Source organism: Oncorhynchus clarkii, unplaced genomic scaffold (genome assembly GCF_045791955.1).
Source record: "Oncorhynchus clarkii lewisi isolate Uvic-CL-2024 unplaced genomic scaffold, UVic_Ocla_1.0 unplaced_contig_11072_pilon_pilon, whole genome shotgun sequence".
In the NCBI taxonomy this organism is placed as follows: domain Eukaryota; kingdom Metazoa; phylum Chordata; class Actinopteri; order Salmoniformes; family Salmonidae; genus Oncorhynchus; species Oncorhynchus clarkii.
Window position 1 is genome coordinate 232,937 of NW_027257930.1, and position 23,295 is coordinate 256,231.

The following is a 23,295-nucleotide window of genomic DNA, read 5'->3' on the forward strand; positions in this document are numbered from 1 at the left end:
CTCTCACCATTACCAATAACAGTGGCTACAACAAAACATGCTAACCTCTCACCATTACCAATAACAGAGGATACAACAAAACATGCTAACGTCTCACCATTACCAATAACAGAGGCTACAACAAAACATGCTAACCTCTCACCATTACCAATAACAGAGGATACAACAAAACATGCTAACCTCTCACCATTATCAATAACAGAGGCTACAACAAAACATGCTAACCTCTCACCATTACCAATAACAGAGGATACAACAAAACATGCTAACCTCTCACCATTATCAATAACAGAGGCTACAACAAAACATGCTAACCTCTCACCATTACCAATAACAGAGACCACAATAAAACATGCTAACCTCTCACCATTATCAATAACAGAGACTACAACAAAACATGCTAACCTCTCACCATTACCAATAACAGAGCCTACAACAAAACATGCTAACCTCTCACCATTACCAATAACAGAGGATACAACAAAACATGCTAACCTCTCACCATTACCAATAACAGAGGATACAACAAAACATGCTAACCTCTCAGCATTACCAATAACAGAGGATACAACAAAACATGCTAACCTCTCACCTTTATCAATAACAGAGGATACAACAAAACATGCTAACCTCTCACCATTACCAATAACAGAGCCTACAACACAACCTGCTAACCTCTCACCATTACAAATAACAGAGGCTACAACAAAACATGCTAACCTCTCACCATTACCAATAACAGAGGCTACAACAAAACATACTAACCTCTCACCATTACCAATAACAGAGGCTACAACAAAACATGCTAACCTCTCACCATTACCAATTACAGAGACTACAACAAAACATGCTAACCTCTCACCATTACCAAAAACAGAGGATACAACAAAACATGCTAACCTCTCACCATTACCAATAACAGAGGCTACAACAAAACATGCTAACCTCTCACCATTACCAATAACAGAGGATACAACAAAACATGAAACCTCTCACCATTACGAATAACAGAGGATACAACAAAACATGCTAACCTCTCACCATTACCAATACCAGAGGCTACAACAAAACATGATAATCTCTCACCATTAACAATAACAGAGGCTACAACAAAACATGCTAACCTCTCACCATTACCAATAACAGAGGATACAACAAAACATGCTAACGTCTCACCATTACCAATAACAGAGGCTACAACAAAACATGCTAACCTCTCACCATTACCAATAACAGAGACCACAATAAAACATGCTAACCTCTCACCATTATCAATAACAGAGACTACAACAAAACATGCTAACCTCTCACCATTACCAATAACAGAGGATACAACAAAACATGAAACCTCTCACCATTACCAATAACAGAAGATACAACAAAACATGCTAACCTCTCACCATTACCAATAACAGAGGCTACAACAAAACATGCTAACCTCTCACCATTACCAATAACAGAGGATACAACAAAACATGAAAACCTCTGACCATTACCAATAACAGAGGCTACAACAAAACATGAAAACCTCTCACCATTACCAATAACAGAGGATACAAGAAAACATGCTAACCTCTCACCATTACCAATAACAGAGGCTACAACAAAACATACTAACCTCTCACCATTACCAATAACAGAGGCTACAACAAAACATGCTAACCTCTCACCATTACCAATAACAGGCTACAACAAAACATACTAACCTCTCACCATTATCAATAACAGAGGATACAACAAAACATACTAACCTCTCACCATTACCAATAACAGGGGATACAACAAAACATGCTAACCTCTCACCATTACCAATATCAGAGGATACAACAAAACATGCTAACCTCTCACCATTACCAATAACAGAGGCTACAACAAAACATGCTAACCTCTCACCATTACCAATAACAGAGGATACAACCAAACATACTAACCTCTCACCATTACCAATAACAGAGGATACAACAAAACATGCTAACCTCTCACCATTACCAATAACAGAGGATACAACAAAACATGCTAACCTCTCACCTGTACCAATAACAGAGACTACAACAAAACATGCTAACCTCTCACCATTACCAATAACAGAGGATACAACAAAACATACTAACCTCTCACCATTACCAATATCAGAGGATACAACAAAACATGCTAACCTCTCACCATTACCAATAACAGAGGCTACAACAAAACATGCTAACCTCTCACCATTACCAATAACAGAGGATGCAACAAAACATGCTAACCTCTCACCATTACCAATAAGAGGCTACAACAAAACATGCTAACCTCTCACCATTACCAATAAGAGGCTACAACAAAACATGCTAACCTCTCACCATTACCAATAATAGAGGCTACAACAAAACATGCTAACCTCTCACCATTACTAATAACAGAGGCTACAGCAAAACATGCTAACCTCTCACCATTACCAATAACAGAGGATACAATAAGACATGCTAACCTCTCACCATTACCAATAACAGAGGATACAACAAAACATGCTAACCTCTCACCATTACCAATAACAGAGGATACAACAAAACATACTAACCTCTCACCATTACCAATAACAGAGGATACAACAAAACATGCTAACCTCTGACCATTACCAATAACAGAGGATACAACAAAACATGCTAACCTCTCACCATTACCAATAACAGAGGATACAACAAAACATACTAACCTCTCACCATTACCAATATCAGAGGATACAACAAAACATGCTAACCTCTCACCATTACCAATAACAGAGGCTACAACAAAACATGCTAACCTCTCACCATTACCAATAACAGAGGATACAACAAAACATGCTAACCTCTCACCATTACTAATAACAGAGGCTACAGCAAAACATGCTAAGCTCTCACCATTACCAATAACAGAGGATACAACAAGACATGCTAACCTCTCACCATTACCAATAACAGAGGATACAACAAAACATGCTAACCTCTCACCATTACCAATAACAGAGGATACAACAAAACATACTAACCTCTCACCATTACCAATAACAGAGGATACAACAAAACATGCTAACCTCTCACCATTACCAATAACAGAGGATACAACAAAACATGCTAACCTCTCACCTGTACCAATAACAGAGACTACAACAAAACATGCTAACCTCTCACCATTACCAATAACAGAGGATACAACAAAACATACTAACCTCTCACCATTACCAATAACAGAGGATACAACAAAACATGCTAACCTCTCACCATTTCTAATAACAGAGGCTACAGCAAAACATGCTAACCTCTCACCATTACCAATAACAGAGGATACAACAAGACATGCTAACCTCTCACCATTACCAATTACAGAGGATACAACAAAAAATGCTAACCTCTCACCATTACCAATAACAGAGGATACAACAAAACATACTAACCTCTCACCATTACCAATAACAGAGGATACAACAAAACATGCTAACCTCTCACCATTACCAATAACAGAGGCTACAACAAAACATGCTAACCTCTCACCATTACCAATAACAGAGGATACAACAAAACATGCTAACCTCTCACCATTACCAATAACAGAGGCTACAACAAAACATGCTAACCTCTCACCATTACCAATAACAGAGGATACAACAAAACATACTAACCTCTCACCATTACCAATAACAGAGGATACAACAAAACATGCTAACCTCTCACCATTACCAATAACAGAGGATACAACAAAACATGCTAACCTCTCACCATTACCAATAACAGAGACTACAACAAAACATGCTGACCTCTCACCATTACCAATAAAAGAGGCTACAACAAAACATGCTAACCTCTCACCATTACCAATAACAGAGGATACAACACAACATGCTAACCTCTCACCATTACCAATAACAGAGGCTACAACAAAACATGCTAACCTCTCACCATTACCAATAACAGAGGCTACAACAAAACATACTAACCTCTCACCATTACCAATAACAGAGGATACAAAAAAACATGAAAACCTCTCACCATTACCAATAACAGAGGATACAACAAAACATGCTAACCTCTCACCATTACCAATAACAGAGGATACAACAAAACATGCTAACCTCTCACCATTACCAATAACAGAGGATACAACAAAACATGCTAACCTCTCACCATTACCAATAACAGAGGATACAACAAAACATGCTAACCTCTCACCATTACTAATAACAGAGGCTACAGCAAAACATGCTAACCTCTCACCATTACCAATAACAGAGGATACAACAAGACATGCTAACCTCTCACCATTACCAATAACAGAGGATACAACAAAACATGCTAACCTCTCACCATTACCAATAACAGAGGATACAACAAAACATACTAACCTCTCACCATTACCAATAACAGAGGATACAACAAAACATGCTAACCTCTCACCATTACCAATAACAGAGGATACAACAAAACATACTAACCTCTCACCATTACCAATAACAGAGGATACAACAAAACATACTAACCTCTCACCATTACCAATAACAGAGGATACAACAAAACATGCTAACCTCTCACCATTACTAATAACAGAGGCTACAGCAAAACATGCTAACCTCTCACCATTACCAATAACAGAGGATACAACAAGACATGCTAACCTCTCACCATTACCAATTACAGAGGATACAACAAAAAATGCTAACCTCTCACCATTACCAAAACAGAGGATACAACAAAACATACTAACCTCTCACCATTACCAATAACAGAGGATACAACAAAACATGCTAACCTCTCACCATTACCAATAACAGAGGATACAACAAAACATGCTAACCTCTCACCTTTACCAATAACAGAGGATACAACAAGACATGCTAACCTCTCACCATTACCAATTACAGAGGATACAACAAAAAATGCTAACCTCTCACCATTACCAAAAACAGAGGATACAACAAAACATACTAACCTCTCACCATTACCAATAACAGAGGATACAACAAAACATGCTAACCTCTCACCATTACCAATAACAGAGGATACAACAAAACATGCTAACCTCTCACCTTTACCAATAACAGAGGATACAACAAAACATACTAACCTCTCACCATTACCAATAACAGAGGATACAACAAAACATACTAACCTCTCACCATTACCAATAACAGAGGATACAACAAAACATGCTAACCTCTCACCATTACTAATAACAGAGGCTACAGCAAAACATGCTAACCTCTCACCATTACCAATAACAGAGGATACAACAAGACATGCTAACCTCTCACCATTACCAATTACAGAGGATACAACAAAAAATGCTAACCTCTCACCATTACCAATAACAGAGGATACAACAAAACATACTAACCTCTCACCATTACCAATAACAGAGGATACAACAAAACATGCTAACCTCTCACCATTACCAATAACAGAGGATACAACAAAACATGCTAACCTCTCACCTTTACCAATAACAGAGACTACAACAACATGATAACCTCTCACCATTACCAATAACAGAGGATACAACAAAACATGCTAACCTCTCACCATTACCAATAACAGAGGATACAACAAAACATGCTAACCTCTCACCATTACCAATAACAGAGGATACAACAAAACATGCTAACCTCTCACCATTACCAATAACAGAGGCTACAACAAAACATGCTAACCTCTCACCATTACCAATAACAGAGGCTACAACAAAACATGAAAACCTCTCACCATTACCAATAACAGAGGATACAACAAAACATGCTAACCTCTCACCATTACTAATAACAGAGGCTACAACAAAACATGCTAACCTCTCACCATTACCAATAACAGAGACTACAACAAAACATGCTAACCTCTCACCATTACCAATAACAGAGGATGCAACAAAACATGCTAACCTCTCACCATTACCAATAAGAGGCTACAACAAAACATGCTAACCTCTCACCATTACCAATAAGAGGCTACAACAAAACATGCTAACCTCTCACCATTACCAATAATAGAGGCTACAACAAAACATGAAAACCTCTCACCATTACCAATAACAGAGGATACAACAAAACATGCTAACCTCTCACCATTACCAATAACAGAGGATACAACAAAACATGCTAACCTCTCACCATTACCAAAAACAGAGGCTACAACAAAACATGAAAACCTCTCACCATTACCAATAACAGAGGATACAACAAAACATGCTAACCTCTCACCATTACCAATAACAGAGGATACAACAAAACATGCTAACCTCTCACCATTACCAATAACAGAGGCTACAACAAAACATGCTAACCTCTCACCATTACCAATAACAGAGGCTACAACAAAACATGCTAACCTCTTGCCATTACCAATAACAGAGTATACAACAAAACATGCTAACCTCTCACCATTACCAATAACAGAGAATACAACAAAACATACTAACCTCTCACCATTACCAATAACAGAGGCTACAACAAAACATACTAACCTCTCACCATTACCAATAACAGAGGATACAACAAAACATCACTAACCTCTCACCATTACCAATAACAGAGGATACAACAAAACATGCTAACCTCTCACCATTACCAATAACAGAGGATACAACTAAATATACTAACCTCTCACCATTACCAATAACAGAGACTACAACAAAACATGCTAACCTCTCACCATTACCAATAACAGAGGATACAACAAAACATGCTAACCTCTCACCATTACCAATAACAGAGGATACAACAAAACATGCTAACCTCTCACCATTACCAATAAGAGGCTACAACAAAAAATGCTAACCTCTCACCATTACCAATAAGAGGCTACAACAAAAAATGCTAACCTCTCACCATTACTAATAATAGAGGCTACAACAAAACATGAAAACCTCTCACCATTACCAATAACAGAGGATACAACAAAACATGCTAACCTCTCACCATTACCAAAAACAGAGGCTACAACAAAACATGCTAACCTCTCACCATTACCAATAACAGAGGCTACAACAAAACATGCTAACCTCTCACCATTACCAATAACAGAGGCTACAACAAAACATACTAACCTCTCGCCATTACCAATAACAGAGGATACAACAAAACATGCTAACCTCTCACCATTACCAATAACAGAGGCTACAACAAAACATGCTAACCTCTCACCATTACCAATAACAGAGGCCACAACAAAACATGCTAACCTCTCACCATTACCAATAACAGAGGCTACAACAAAACATGCTAACCTCTCACCATTACCAATAACAGAGGCTACAACAAAACATACTAACCTCTCGCCATTACCAATAACAGAGGATACAACAAAACATGCTAACCTCTCACCATTACCAATAACAGAGGCTACAACAAAAACATACTAACCTCTCACCATTACCAAAAAAAGAGACCACAACAAAACATGCTAACCTCTCACCATTACCAATAACAGAGGATACAACAAAACATGCTAACCTCTCACCATTACCAATAAGAGGCTACAACAAAAAATGCTAACCTCTCACCATTACCAATAAGAGGCTACAACAAAAAATGCTAACCTCTCACCATTACTAATAATAGAGGCTACAACAAAACATGAAAACCTCTCACCATTACCAATAACAGAGGATACAACAAAACATGCTAACCTCTCACCATTACCAATAACAGAGGCTACAACAAAACATGCTAACCTCTCACCATTACCAATAACAGAGGATACAACAAAACATGCTAACCTCTCACCATTACTAATAACAGAGGCTACAGCAAAACATGCTAAGCTCTCACCATTACCAATAACAGAGGATACAACAAGACATGCTAACCTCTCACCATTACCAATAACAGAGGATACAACAAAACATGCTAACCTCTCACCATTACCAATAACAGAGGATACAACAAAACATACTAACCTCTCACCATTACCAATAACAGAGGATACAACAAAACATGCTAACCTCTCACCATTACCAATAACAGAGGATACAACAAAACATGCTAACCTCTCACCTGTACCAATAACAGAGACTACAACAAAACATGCTAACCTCTCACCATTACCAATAACAGAGGATACAACAAAACATACTAACCTCTCACCATTACCAATAACAGAGGATACAACAAAACATAATAACCTCTCACCATTTCTAATAACAGAGGCTACAGCAAAACATGCTAACCTCTCACCATTACCAATAACAGAGGATACAACAAGACATGCTAACCTCTCACCATTACCAATTACAGAGGATACAACAAAAAATGCTAACCTCTCACCATTACCAATAACAGAGGATACAACAAAACATACTAACCTCTCACCATTACCAATAACAGAGGATACAACAAAACATGCTAACCTCTCACCATTACCAATAACAGAGGATACAACAAAACATGCTAACCTCTCACCTTTACCAATAACAGAGACTACAACAAAACATGATAACCTCTCACCATTACCAATAACAGAGGATACAACAAAACATGCTAACCTCTCACCATTACCAATAACAGAGGATACAACAAAACATGCTAACCTCTCACCATTACCAATAACAGAGGCTACAACAAAACATGCTAACCACTCACCATTACCAATAACAGAGGATACAACAAAACATACTAACCTCTCACCATTACCAATAACAGAGGATACAACAAAACATGCTAACCTCTCACCATTACCAATAACAGAGGATACAACAAAACATGCTAACCTCTCACCATTACCAATAACAGAGACTACAACAAAACATGCTGACCTCTCACCATTACCAATAAAAGAGGCTACAACAAAACATGCTAACCTCTCACCATTACCAATAACAGAGGATACAACACAACATGCTAACCTCTCACCATTACCAATAACAGAGGCTACAACAAAACATGCTAACCTCTCACCATTACCAATAACAGAGGCTACAACAAAACATACTAACCTCTCACCATTACCAATAACAGAGGATACAACAAAACATGAAAACCTCTCACCATTACCAATAACAGAGGATACAACAAAACATGCTAACCTCTCACCGTTACCAATAACAGAGGATACAACAAAACATGCTAACCTCTCACCATTACCAATAACAGAGGATACAACAAAACATGCTAACCTCTCACCATTACCAATAACAGAGGATACAACAAAACATGCTAACCTCTCACCATTACTAATAACAGAGGCTACAGCAAAACATGCTAACCTCTCACCATTACCAATAACAGAGGATACAACAAGACATGCTAACCTCTCACCATTACCAATAACAGAGGATACAACAAAACATGCTAACCTCTCACCATTACCAATAACAGAGGATACAACAAAACATACTAACCTCTCACCATTACCAATAACAGAGGATACAACAAAACATGCTAACCTCTCACCATTACCAATAACAGAGGATACAACAAAACATACTAACCTCTCACCATTACCAATAACAGAGGATACAACAAAACATACTAACCTCTCACCATTACCAATAACAGAGGATACAACAAAACATGCTAACCTCTCACCATTACTAATAACAGAGGCTACAGCAAAACATGCTAACCTCTCACCATTACCAATAACAGAGGATACAACAAGACATGCTAACCTCTCACCATTACCAATTACAGAGGATACAACAAAAAATGCTAACCTCTCACCATTACCAAAAACAGAGGATACAACAAAACATACTAACCTCTCACCATTACCAATAACAGAGGAAACAACAAAACATGCTAACCTCTCACCATTACCAATAACAGAGGATACAACAAAACATGCTAACCTCTCACCTTTACCAATAACTGAGGATACAACAAGACATGCTAACCTCTCACCATTACCAATTACAGAGGATACAACAAAAAATGCTAACCTCTCACCATTACCAAAAACAGAGGATACAACAAAACATACTAACCTCTCACCATTACCAATAACAGAGGATACAACAAAACATGCTAACCTCTCACCATTACTAATAACAGAGGCTACAGCAAAACATGCTAACCTCTCACCATTACCAATAACAGAGGATACAACAAGACATGCTAACCTCTCACCATTACCAATAACAGAGGATACAACAAAACATGCTAACCTCTCACCATTACCAATAACAGAGGATACAACAAAACATACTAACCTCTCACCATTACCAATAACAGAGGATACAACAAAACATGCTAACCTCTCACCATTACCAATAACAGAGGATACAACAAAACATACTAACCTCTCACCATTACCAATAACAGAGGATACAACAAAACATACTAACCTCTCACCATTACCAATAACAGAGGATACAACAAAACATGCTAACCTCTCACCATTACTAATAACAGAGGCTACAGCAAAACATGCTAACCTCTCACCATTACCAATAACAGAGGATACAACAAGACATGCTAACCTCTCACCATTACCAATTACAGAGGATACAACAAAAAATGCTAACCTCTCACCATTACCAATAACAGAGGATACAACAAAACATACTAACCTCTCACCATTACCAATAACAGAGGATACAACAAAACATGCTAACCTCTCACCATTACCAATAACAGAGGATACAACAAAACATGCTAACCTCTCACCTTTACCAATAACAGAGACTACAACAACATGATAACCTCTCACCATTACCAATAACAGAGGATACAACAAAACATGCTAACCTCTCACCATTACCAATAACAGAGGATACAACAAAACATGCTAACCTCTCACCATTACCAATAACAGAGGCTACAACAAAACATGCTAACCTCTCACCATTACCAATAACAGAGGCTACAACAAAACATGAAAACCTCTCACCATTACCAATAACAGAGGATACAACAAAACATGCTAACCTCTCACCATTACTAATAACAGAGGCTACAACAAAACATGCTAACCTCTCACCATTACCAATAACAGAGACTACAACAAAACATGCTAACCTCTCACCATTACCAATAACAGAGGATGCAACAAAACATGCTAACCTCTCACCATTACCAATAAGAGGCTACAACAAAACATGCTAACCTCTCACCATTACCAATAAGAGGCTACAACAAAACATGCTAACCTCTCACCATTACCAATAATAGAGGCTACAACAAAACATGAAAACCTCTCACCATTACCAATAACAGAGGATACAACAAAACATGCTAACCTCTCACCATTACCAATAACAGAGGATACAACAAAACATGCTAACCTCTCACCATTACCAAAAACAGAGGCTACAACAAAACATGAAAACCTCTCACCATTACCAATAACAGAGGATACAACAAAACATGCTAACCTCTCACCATTACCAATAACAGAGGCTACAACAAAACATGCTAACCTCTCACCATTACCAATAACAGAGGCTACAACAAAACATGCTAACCTCTTGCCATTACCAATAACAGAGTATACAACAAAACATGCTAACCTCTCACCATTACCAATAACAGAGGCTACAACAAAACATACTAACCTCTCACCATTACCAATAACAGAGGCTACAACAAAACATACTAACCTCTCACCATTACCAATAACAGAGGATACAACAAAACATCACTAACCTCTCACCATTACCAATAACAGAGGATACAACAAAACATGCTAACCTCTCACCATTACCAATAAGAGGCTACAACAAAAAATGCTAACCTCTCACCATTACTAATAATAGAGGCTACAACAAAACATGAAAACCTATCACCATTACCAATAACAGAGGATACAACAAAACATGCTAACCTCTCACCATTACCAAAAACAGAGGCTACAACAAAACATGCTAACCTCTCACCATTACCAATAACAGAGGCTACAACAAAACATGCTAACCTCTCACCATTACCAATAACAGAGGCTACAACAAAACATACTAACCTCTCGCCATTACCAATAACAGAGGATACAACAAAAAATGCTAACCTCTCACCATTACCAATAACAGAGGATACAACAAAACATACTAACCTCTCACCATTACCAATAACAGAGGATACAACAAAACATGCTAACCTCTCACCATTACCAATAACAGAGGATACAACAAAACATGCTAACCTCTCACCTTTACCAATAACAGAGACTACAACAAAACATGATAACCTCTCACCATTACCAATAACAGAGGATACAACAAAACATGCTAACCTCTCACCATTACCAATAACAGAGGATACAACAAAACATGCTAACCTCTCACCATTACCAATAACAGAGGCTACAACAAAACATGCTAACCTCTCACCATTACCAATAACAGAGGCTACAACAAAACATGAAAACCTCTCACCATTACCAATAACAGAGGATACAACAAAACATGCTAACCTCTCACCATTACTAATAACAGAGGCTACAACAAAACATGCTAACCTCTCACCATTACCAATAACAGAGACTACAACAAAACATGCTAACCTCTCACCATTACCAATAACAGAGGATGCAACAAAACATGCTAACCTCTCACCATTACCAATAAGAGGCTACAACAAAACATGCTAACCTCTCACCATTACCAATAAGAGGCTACAACAAAACATGCTAACCTCTCACCATTACCAATAATAGAGGCTACAACAAAACATGAAAACCTCTCACCATTACCAATAACAGAGGATACAACAAAACATGCTAACCTCTCACCATTACCAATAACAGAGGATACAACAAAACATGCTAACCTCTCACCATTACCAAAAACAGAGGCTACAACAAAACATGAAAACCTCTCACCATTACCAATAACAGAGGATACAACAAAACATGCTAACCTCTCACCATTACCAATAACAGAGGATACAACAAAACATGCTAACCTCTCACCATTACCAATAACAGAGGCTACAACAAAACATGCTAACCTCTCACCATTACCAATAACAGAGGCTACAACAAAACATGCTAACCTCTTGCCATTACCAATAACAGAGTATACAACAAAACATGCTAACCTCTCACCATTACCAATAACAGAGAATACAACAAAACATACTAACCTCTCACCATTACCAATAACAGAGGCTACAACAAAACATACTAACCTCTCACCATTACCAATAACAGAGGATACAACAAAACATCACTAACCTCTCACCATTACCAATAACAGAGGATACAACAAAACATGCTAACCTCTCACCATTACCAATAACAGAGGATACAACTAAATATACTAACCTCTCACCATTACCAATAACAGAGACTACAACAAAACATGCTAACCTCTCACCATTACCAATAACAGAGGATACAACAAAACATGCTAACCTCTCACCATTACCAATAACAGAGGATACAACAAAACATGCTAACCTCTCACCATTACCAATAAGAGGCTACAACAAAAAATGCTAACCTCTCACCATTACCAATAAGAGGCTACAACAAAAAATGCTAACCTCTCACCATTACTAATAATAGAGGCTACAACAAAACATGAAAACCTCTCACCATTACCAATAACAGAGGATACAACAAAACATGCTAACCTCTCACCATTACCAAAAACAGAGGCTACAACAAAACATGCTAACCTCTCACCATTACCAATAACAGAGGCTACAACAAAACATGCTAACCTCTCACCATTACCAATAACAGAGGCTACAACAAAACATACTAACCTCTCGCCATTACCAATAACAGAGGATACAACAAAACATGCTAACCTCTCACCATTACCAATAACAGAGGCTACAACAAAACATGCTAACCTCTCACCATTACCAATAACAGAGGCTACAACAAAACATACTAACCTCTCGCCATTACCAATAACAGAGGATACAACAAAACATGCTAACCTCTCACCATTACCAATAACAGAGGCTACAACAAAAACATACTAACCTCTCACCATTACCAAAAAAAGAGACCACAACAAAACATGCTAACCTCTCACCATTACCAATAACAGAGGATACAACAAAACATGCTAACCTCTCACCATTACCAATAAGAGGCTACAACAAAAAATGCTAACCTCTCACCATTACCAATAAGAGGCTACAACAAAAAATGCTAACCTCTCACCATTACTAATAATAGAGGCTACAACAAAACATGAAAACCTCTCACCATTACCAATAACAGAGGATACAACAAAACATGCTAACCTCTCACCATTACCAAAAACAGAGGCTACAACAAAACATGCTAACCTCTCACCATTACCAATAACAGAGGCTACAACAAAACATGCTAACCTCTCACCATTACCAATAACAGAGGCTACAACAAAACATACTAACCTCTCGCCATTACCAATAACAGAGGCTACAACAAAACATGCTAACCTCTCACCATTACCAATAACAGAGGCTACAACAAAACATGCTAACCTCTCACCATTACCAATAACAGAGGCTACAACAAAACATGCTAACCTCTCACCATTACCAATAACAGAGGCTACAACAAAACATGCTAACCTCTCACCATTACCAATAACAGAGGCTACAACAAAACATACTAACCTCTCGCCATTACCAATAACAGAGGATACAACAAAACATGCTAACCTCTCACCATTACCAATAACAGAGGCTACAACAAAAACATACTAACCTCTCACCATTACCAAAAAAAGAGACCACAACAAAACATGCTAACCTCTCACCATTACCAATAACAGAGGCTACAACAAAACATGCTAACCTCTTACCATTACCAATAACAGAGGCTACAACAAAACATGCTAACCTCTCACCATTACCATTAACAGAGGCTACAACAAAACATGCTAACCTCTCACCATTACCAATAACAGAGGATACAACAAAACATACTAACCTCTCACCATTACCAATAACAGAGGATACAACCAAACATGCTAACCTCTCACCATTACCAATTACAGAGGATACAACAACAAAACATACTAACCTCTCACCATTACCAATAACAGAGGATACAACCAAACATGCTAACCTCTCACCATTACCAATAACAGAGGATACAACAAAACATGCTAACCTCTCACCATTACCACTAACAGAGGCTACAACAAAACATACTAACCTCTCACCATTACCAATAACAGAGGATACAACAAAATATACTAACCTCTCACCATTACCAATAACAGAGGATACAGCAAAACATGCTAACCTCTCACCATTACCAGTAACAGAGACTACAACAAAACATACTAACCTCTCACCATTACCAATAACAGAGGCTACAACAAAAACATACTAACCTCTCACCATTACCAAAAAGAGAGACTACAACAAAACATGCTAACCTCTCACCATTACCAATAGCAGAGGCTACAACAAAACATGCTAACCTCTCACCATTACCAATAACAGAGGCTACAACAAAACATGCTAACCTCTCACCATTACCAATAACAGAGGCTACAACAAAACATGCTAACCTCTCACCATTACCAATAACAGAGGATACAACAAAACATACTAACCTCTCACCATTACCAATAACAGAGGATACAACAAAACATGCTAACCTCTCACCATTATCAATAACAGAGGATACAACAAAACATGCTAACCTCTCACCATTACCAATAACGGAGGATACAACAAAACATACTAACCTCTCACCATTACCAATAACAGAGGCTACAACAAAACATACTAACCTCTCACCATTACCAATAACAGAGGCTACAACAAAACATGCTAACCTCTCACCATTACCAATAACAGAGACTACAACAAAACATGCTAACCTCTCACCATTACCAATAACAGAGGATACAACAAAACATGCTAACCTCTCACCATTACCAATTACAGAGGATACAACAACAAAACATACTAACCTCTCACCATTACCAATAACAGAGGATACAACCAAACATGCTAACCTCTCACCATTACCAATAACAGAGGATACAACAAAACATGCTAACCTCTCACCATGACCATTAACAGAGGCTACAACAAAACATATTAACCTCTCACCATTACCAATAACAGAGGATACAACAAAATATACTAACCTCTCACCATTACCAATAACAGAGGATACAACAAAACATGCTAACCTCTCACCATTACCAATAACAGAGACTACAACAAAACATACTAACCTCTCACCATTACCAATAACAGAGGCTACAACAAAAACATACTAACCTCTCACCATTACCAAAAACAGAGACTACAACTAAACATGCTAACCTCTCACCATTACCAATAACAGAGGCTACAACAAAACATGCTAACCTCTTACCATTACCAATAACAGAGGCTACAACAAAACATGCTAACCTCTCACCATTACCAATAACAGAGGCTACAACAAAACATGCTAACCTCTCACCATTACCAATAACAGAGGCTACAACAAAATATGCTGACCTCTCACCATTACCAATTAATAGAGGTTACAACAAAACATGCTAATCTCTCACCATTACCAATAACAGAGGATACAACAAAACATGCTAACCTCTCACCATTACCAATAACAGAGGCTACAACAAAAACATACTAACCTCTCACCATTACCAAACAGAGCCTACAACAAAACATGCTAACCTCTCACCATTACCAATAACAGAGGCTACAACAAAAACATACTAACCTCTCACCATTACCAAAAACAGAGACTACAACAAAACATACTAACCTCTCACCATTACCAATAACAGAGGCTACAACAAAACATGCTAACCTCTCACCATTACCAATAACAGAGGATACAACAAAACATGAAAACCTCTCACCATTACCAATAACAGTGGATACAACAAAACATACTAACCTCACACCATTACCAATAACAGAGGCTACAACAAAACATACTAACATCTCACCATTACCAATAACAGAGGCTACAACAAAACATGCTAACCTCTCACCATTAATAATAGCAGAGGCTACAACAAAACATGCTAACCTCTCACCATTAATAATAACAGAGGCTACAACAAAACATGCTAACCTCTCACCATTAATAATAACAGAGGCTACAACAAAACATGCTAACCTCTCACCATTAATAATAACAGAGGCTACAACAAAACATGCTAACCTCTCACCATTACCAATAAGAGGCTACAACAAAACATGCTAACCTCTCACCATTACCAATAACAGAGGCTACAACAAAACATGCTAACCTCTCACCATTACCAATAACAGAGACTACAACAAAACATACTAACCTCTCACCATCAACCTCAAATAAAAGGTGACATTTGTACTGTCTCCTAATATGAAACATTACATCTCAAACCCAAAATGCTGGAGAATAGCACCACATTTAAAATTTTAAGCTTCACTGTCCAAACACATATGGTGTTTACTATGTGTGCCTGGTAAACACATGTGGATCTGGTGAACAGTCATCACTTGTTGACCAACTACAGGAATACTGACCTCAGAGTCTCCAGTTTACAGTGGGGATTCCCCAGTCCAGCAGAGAGCAGCTTCACTCCTGAATCCTTCAGGTCATTGTTACTCAGGTCCAGCTCTCTCAGGTGTGAGGGGTTTGACTCCAGAGCTGGGACCAGAGAAGCACAGCCTTCCTCTGTGACTAGACAGCCTGACAGCCTGCAAAGAGTCAAATAATTTTAAAATCACACTGCTATTCTTTGGTGGTGAAAATAGTGGCAGTATATTTTTTCAACATATTCAGATATGTCAGTGTCCTGAAACCTTCCATATCTATTCATAAATGAATGTATCATTATTAGAAATTACAAATGATCAAAGTATTGCCTGCAGATAGAAACATGTATAGTACAAATATTATAGTAGACTGACCAGACCAGTTTAAAAAGCAGAATCAGTCAGAAGACAGACAGTGAGGAATCAGATTTAGATTGTATTGAGTATACAGACCACACCATATCTATTTAGACAGTGAGGTATCAGATTTAGATTGTATTGAGTATACAGTCCACACCATATCTATTTTGACAGTGAAGCTAACATTTCAAATGTGTCTCTATTCTCCAACATTTTGGATTTGAGGTCAAATGTTTCATTTGAGGTGACAGTTTATAATGTCACCTTTAATTTGAGGGTATTTTAAGACATATGTGTTTCACTATTAAAAATGAAAACAATTTATATTTCCAGTCTCCCCATTTGAAGAAGTCTTAAGTATTCTGAACAATTCAATCATAGTGTATTAAAATAGTCAAAAATTTAGTTTTTTGTCATAAACTCGTTGGTTGCATTTGCAGTTTGTTTTGGTTGTGTTTTGCCCAATAATAAAATGGTGGATGATGAGTGGAGTACTTTTCTGTCTAAGAGAGTAGATAACATGTTTCTAAACAATAATAAATTAATCCTGATGATACCTTGATTAAGAAAAATCATGAAAGAATCATGAATAATAATGAGTGAGAAAGTTACCAATAACAGAGACTACAACAACACATGCTAACCTCTCACCATTACCAATAACAGAGGCTACAACAAAACATACTAACCTCTCACCATTACCAATAACAGAGGCTACAACAAAACATGCTAACCTCTCACCATTACCAATACCAGAGACTACAACAAAACATGCTAACCTCTCACCATTACCAATAACAGAGGCTACAACAAAACATGCTAACCTCTCACCATTACCAATAACAGAGGCTACAACAAAACATGTTAACTTCTCACCATTGCCAATAACAGAGGCTACAACAAAACATGCTAACCTCTCACCATTACCAATAACAGAGGCTACAACAAAACATGCTAACCTCTCACCATTACCAATAACAGAGGTTACAACAAAACATGCTAACCTCTCACCATTACCATTACCAATAACAGAGGGGATCTTTGTGCCTCTGTAACTTTCTCATTCATCATTATTCACGATTCATTCCTGATTATTCATCATCATAGTAGCATCCACATGAATGTAGAAGTGTTCAGAAACATCTTCTATTCTTACTGACAAAACAAGTGAAGTGACTCCAAAATGACAGGACATTATTCACCATTCAGTTTCTATTAGGAAAAACATCCAAAACACAACCAAGACAAACTGAATTCAGCAAGTTAGTAGAATCACAAGCTTGATGTAATCACTGCAGGCATGGAATATGGGACCAAATACTAAACTTCTGATTACTTTAATACACTATAAGTGAATATAACCAAATAATTACGACTTTTCAAATGGGAGAACTACATACATAAAGTACTTTCATATCTGATAATACTGACCTCAGAGTCTCCAGTTTACAGTGGGGATTCCCCAGTCCATCAGAGAGCAGCTTCACTCCTGAATCCTTCAGGTCATTGTTACTCAGATCCAGCTCTCTCAGGTGTGAGGGGTTTGACCTCAGAGCTGAGACCAGAGAAGCACAGCCTTCCTCTGTGACTCCACAGCCTGACAGCCTGACAAAGAGATCATCATGACTTCACAAACACACTGTTAATTTAACGAGTAGTGTAGAAGGACAATGGCAGATGCATTTGGTTTATTCTCTCAAACAACATAAAGATTCATCCTCTGTCTTCTAGAATCGTATGGTCATAATGGTATACTAATGTGAAAATCAATGAATTTATTCAATATGTTATTCAATATAATATTATACACATATTATAATACATATTTTTCTCTAAACTGAATATTTCTTCCTGATGATTAGTTCTTAAATGTCATTTTATTTACTCACAGAACAGCTCTGGAGGCTTTGACCACTGGCAGCAGCCTCAGAAGACCTTCCTCTGATCTGGAGTATTTCTTCAGGTCAAACACATCCAGCTCCTTTTCTGAAGTCAGCAACACAAAGACCAGAGCTGACCACTGTGCAGGTGACAGGTTGGGTTTTGAGACACTTCCTGAGCTCAGGAAGCTTTGGATCTCCTCCACTAGAGAATGGTCATTCAGTTCATTCAGACAGTGGAACAGATTGATGCTCCTCTCTGGAGAGGGATTCTTCCTGATCTTCTCCTTGATGTACTTGACTGTTTCTTCATGGCTCTGTGAGCTGCTTCTTGTCTTTGTCAGGAGACCTTGTAAGTGCTTCTGATTGGACTCCAGTGAGAGGCCCAGAAGGAAGCGGAGGAAAAGGTCCAGGTTTCCTGTCTCACTTTGTAAGGCTTTATCCACAGCACTCTTGTAGAAAGTAACTTCAGGCTCGTCGTTTGTTTGCAGTTTGTCCATAAGATTCTCATTGTTGTTGATGAATGAGAGGAACACATATACAGCAGCCAGAAACTCCTGAATGCTCAGATGTACGAAGCAGTACACCTTGTCCTGGTACAGCACACATTCCTCTTTAAAGAGCTGTGTGCACAATCCTGAGTACACTGAGGCTTCACTGACATCAATGCCAGCCTCTTTCAGGTCTTCTTCATAGAAAATCAGATTGCCCTTCACAAGCTGTTGAAAAGCCAGTTTTCCCAGTGACAGAATGCTCTCTTTATTCCAGTGTGGACCTGTCTCTTCTTTCCCAAGATACTTTTCATTCTTCTGTTTGGTATGAAAATCCACAAGGTGTGTGTACATCTCAGTCAGAGTCTTGGGCATCTCTTCTCTCTTATGTTTCAGCATGTGTTCAAGGACTGTTGCAGAAATCCAACAGAAGACTGGAATGTGGCACATGATGTGGAGGCTCCTTGATGTCTTTATGTGTGAGATGATTCTGCTGGCCAGGTCCTCATTACTGAATCTCTTCCTGAAGTATTCCTCCTTCTGTGGGTCATTGAACCCTCGTACCTCTGTCACCTGGTCAACACACCCTGAAGGGATCTTATTGGCTGCTGCAGGCCGGGTAGTTATCCAGAGGAGAGCAGAGGGAAGCAGATTTCCCTTGATGAGATTTGTCAGCAGAACATCCACTGAGGTTGACTCTGTGACGTCACAACAGATCTTGTTCTTCTGGAAGTCTAGGGGCAGTCGGCACTCATCCAGACCATCAAAGATGAACAGAACTTTGTACTTGTCGTAGTTGGAGATTCCTGATTGTTTGGTTTCCATTGAGAAGTGATTAAGAAGTTCAATGAAAGTGTGTTTGTCCTCTTTCATCAAATTCAGCTCCCGAAAAGGGAATGAAAATACAAATTGGACATCCTGATTTGCTTTTCCTTCAGCCCAGTCCAGAATGAACTTCTGCACAGAGACTGTTTTTCCAATGCCAGCGACTCCCTTTGTCAGCACAGTTCTGATAAGTTTGTCTTGTCCAGTTAAGGGTTTGAAGATGTTGTTACATTTGATTGCAGTCTCTGGTCTTGCTTGTTTCCTGGTTGATGTCTCAATCTGTCTCAGCTCATGTTCATTATTGACCTCTCCTGTTCCACCCTCTGTGATGTAGAGCTCTGTGTAGATCTTATTGAGAAGTGTTGGGTTTCCTTGTTTAGCGATCCCCTCAAATACACATTGAAACTTCTTCTTTAGATTAGATTTGAGTTCACGTTGGCAAATCACAGCAAGCTCATCTGAATCTAGAAATAACACAGAGGATATTAATATTACGTCTGTTTTAATACCTACAGTATTGAAGGACTGTTATAAAGTTTTACATTATAATAATTTATTTATTATAAAACACCATTCATCATGAGGCAGACAGCTCTTACATTTCTCCAGTGTGTCAGCAAGCTCCTTCTGGTTCATTTTCCTCAGGACGTGCAGTGTGATCTTCAGAGCCCCCTCTCTGGCACTGCTCTCCTGCTTCTCATCTTCAGAATCCACCACTTCCTTATCCTGCTTCTGACTCTCAAAGCCTTCTGGGAGTTCTGGACTAAGAATCCTCTTGAACATCTTTAGCTCGTTCTTCACAAATGTCATAATTTTCTCTTCAAGCAACTGAAATAAATAAAGTAAATAAGTTAAGCAAGAGACTAAATGCTTTCTCATTAACACATTAATGAATGATTGACAGATCAACTTTACTTGAGGTAAACAAAAACAAATGTACATAACAGGACCACATACACTGAATATGTAGTCCAGGTCTGTTTGATGACTCTGGGAAGACTGACCACTGAGAATCTCTGCCTCTGATCTCTCCTGTCGGTTTCTGTGGACAAAACATGAGATTACATCTCCTCATCCAGGGAGTTCACACACACACACACACACACACACACACACACACACACACACACACACACACACACACACACACACATACACACACACACACACACACATACACACACACACACGCACACACACACACACACGGAGGGAATGTTGTGTTTGTTTAATATTGTTTTACGACTATGAAATTGGATAAAATGATTAGCCTATGGATTATGAAAACAACAATAAATGGGAAAATGGGAGGAGAAATGACTAGAGACAGTGTTGTTTAACTCACTGACCAGGACCCATGAGTTCTTCTTACCTTTGTTCAGTAGAAAAGTCTCCCTCTCTAAATTGTAAAGGATGTTCCATAGACCAGTCACTCTTCATGGACACACAGCTGGGTAAAGGGGAGGCTGGTCTCTCCTGCTTGATTGGGCTTCAACACAACAGAGACAAACATTACATCTCTCATCTACTCTGAGCTCAGATGGGGAAACATAAGAAGAGCTATATATCAATTTTCAGAAATGTTCATAAATTTAAGCTTTTATTGTTTAAAGAAGTTATGTTTATGTTAAGTTATGTTTTTTTGCTAAATGAGGAGATGACACGTGGGTACCTGCTTCTATTAACCAATGAGGAGATGGCACGTGGGTACCTGCTTCTATTAACCAATGAGGAGATGACACGTGGGTACCTGCTTCTATTAACCAATGAGGAGATGGCACGTGGGTACCTGCTTCTATAAACCAATGAGGAGATGGCACGTGGGTACCTGCTTCTATAAACCAATGAGGAGATGGCACGTGGGTACCTGCTTCTATAAACCAATGAGGAGATGGCACGTGGGAACTGCTTCTTTAAACCAATGAGGAGTTGCAGCGTCACAAATAGAACTGACTACCAGACGCTCGTTGCAGTGCGCGAGCAGTGTGTCATTTTTAATAACAAAATTAATTTAGCGACGCGAGCGTTGTATTCAGTCTGTCAGCCCCGCTAAAAGGCTGGTGTCGTTACTCTAACTTCTCCGGGGGCATGTTGAGGTACATTTACTAACCGGGAGGGTTGAATGATGTAATTTATTGGAGGGCTGGAAGACGCACTCTCGAGGTTGTTTACTCGCAATATCAGATATTAAGATGATTTTTATAATGAATGTATACTGAGGTTGAGGTTCTGACTAGTGATTATTTACCCGGGGTTCAATACCTGCTATTGAGGCGCCCTGAAAATAATATTCAAAAGTTCGGTCCTTGGACACAGAGGGTTTAAACACTAAAGTTACCGTCCATCTAGTGAA

The 23,295-nt window shown here is 38.5% G+C and overlaps 1 protein-coding gene across 1 annotated transcript in view; it reads right to left on the reverse strand.

The window, feature by feature from the left end:
* The window catches only part of LOC139393690 (NLR family CARD domain-containing protein 3-like), a 72,877-nt gene extending 50,480 nt beyond the window's left edge, over positions 1-22,397 (reverse strand). The window contains exons 1-5 of the mRNA XM_071142034.1: positions 22,315-22,397; positions 21,900-21,984; positions 21,542-21,770; positions 19,636-21,400; positions 19,178-19,351 (exon numbers count right to left, since the gene is read on the reverse strand). Coding sequence (XP_070998135.1) covers positions 19,178-19,351; positions 19,636-21,400; positions 21,542-21,770; positions 21,900-21,984; positions 22,315-22,382 — 2,321 coding nt within the window. The 5' untranslated portion in view covers positions 22,383-22,397. The remainder of the gene's footprint in view (positions 1-19,177; positions 19,352-19,635; positions 21,401-21,541; positions 21,771-21,899; positions 21,985-22,314) is intronic.
* Between the last annotated feature and the right edge of the window lie 898 nt (positions 22,398-23,295).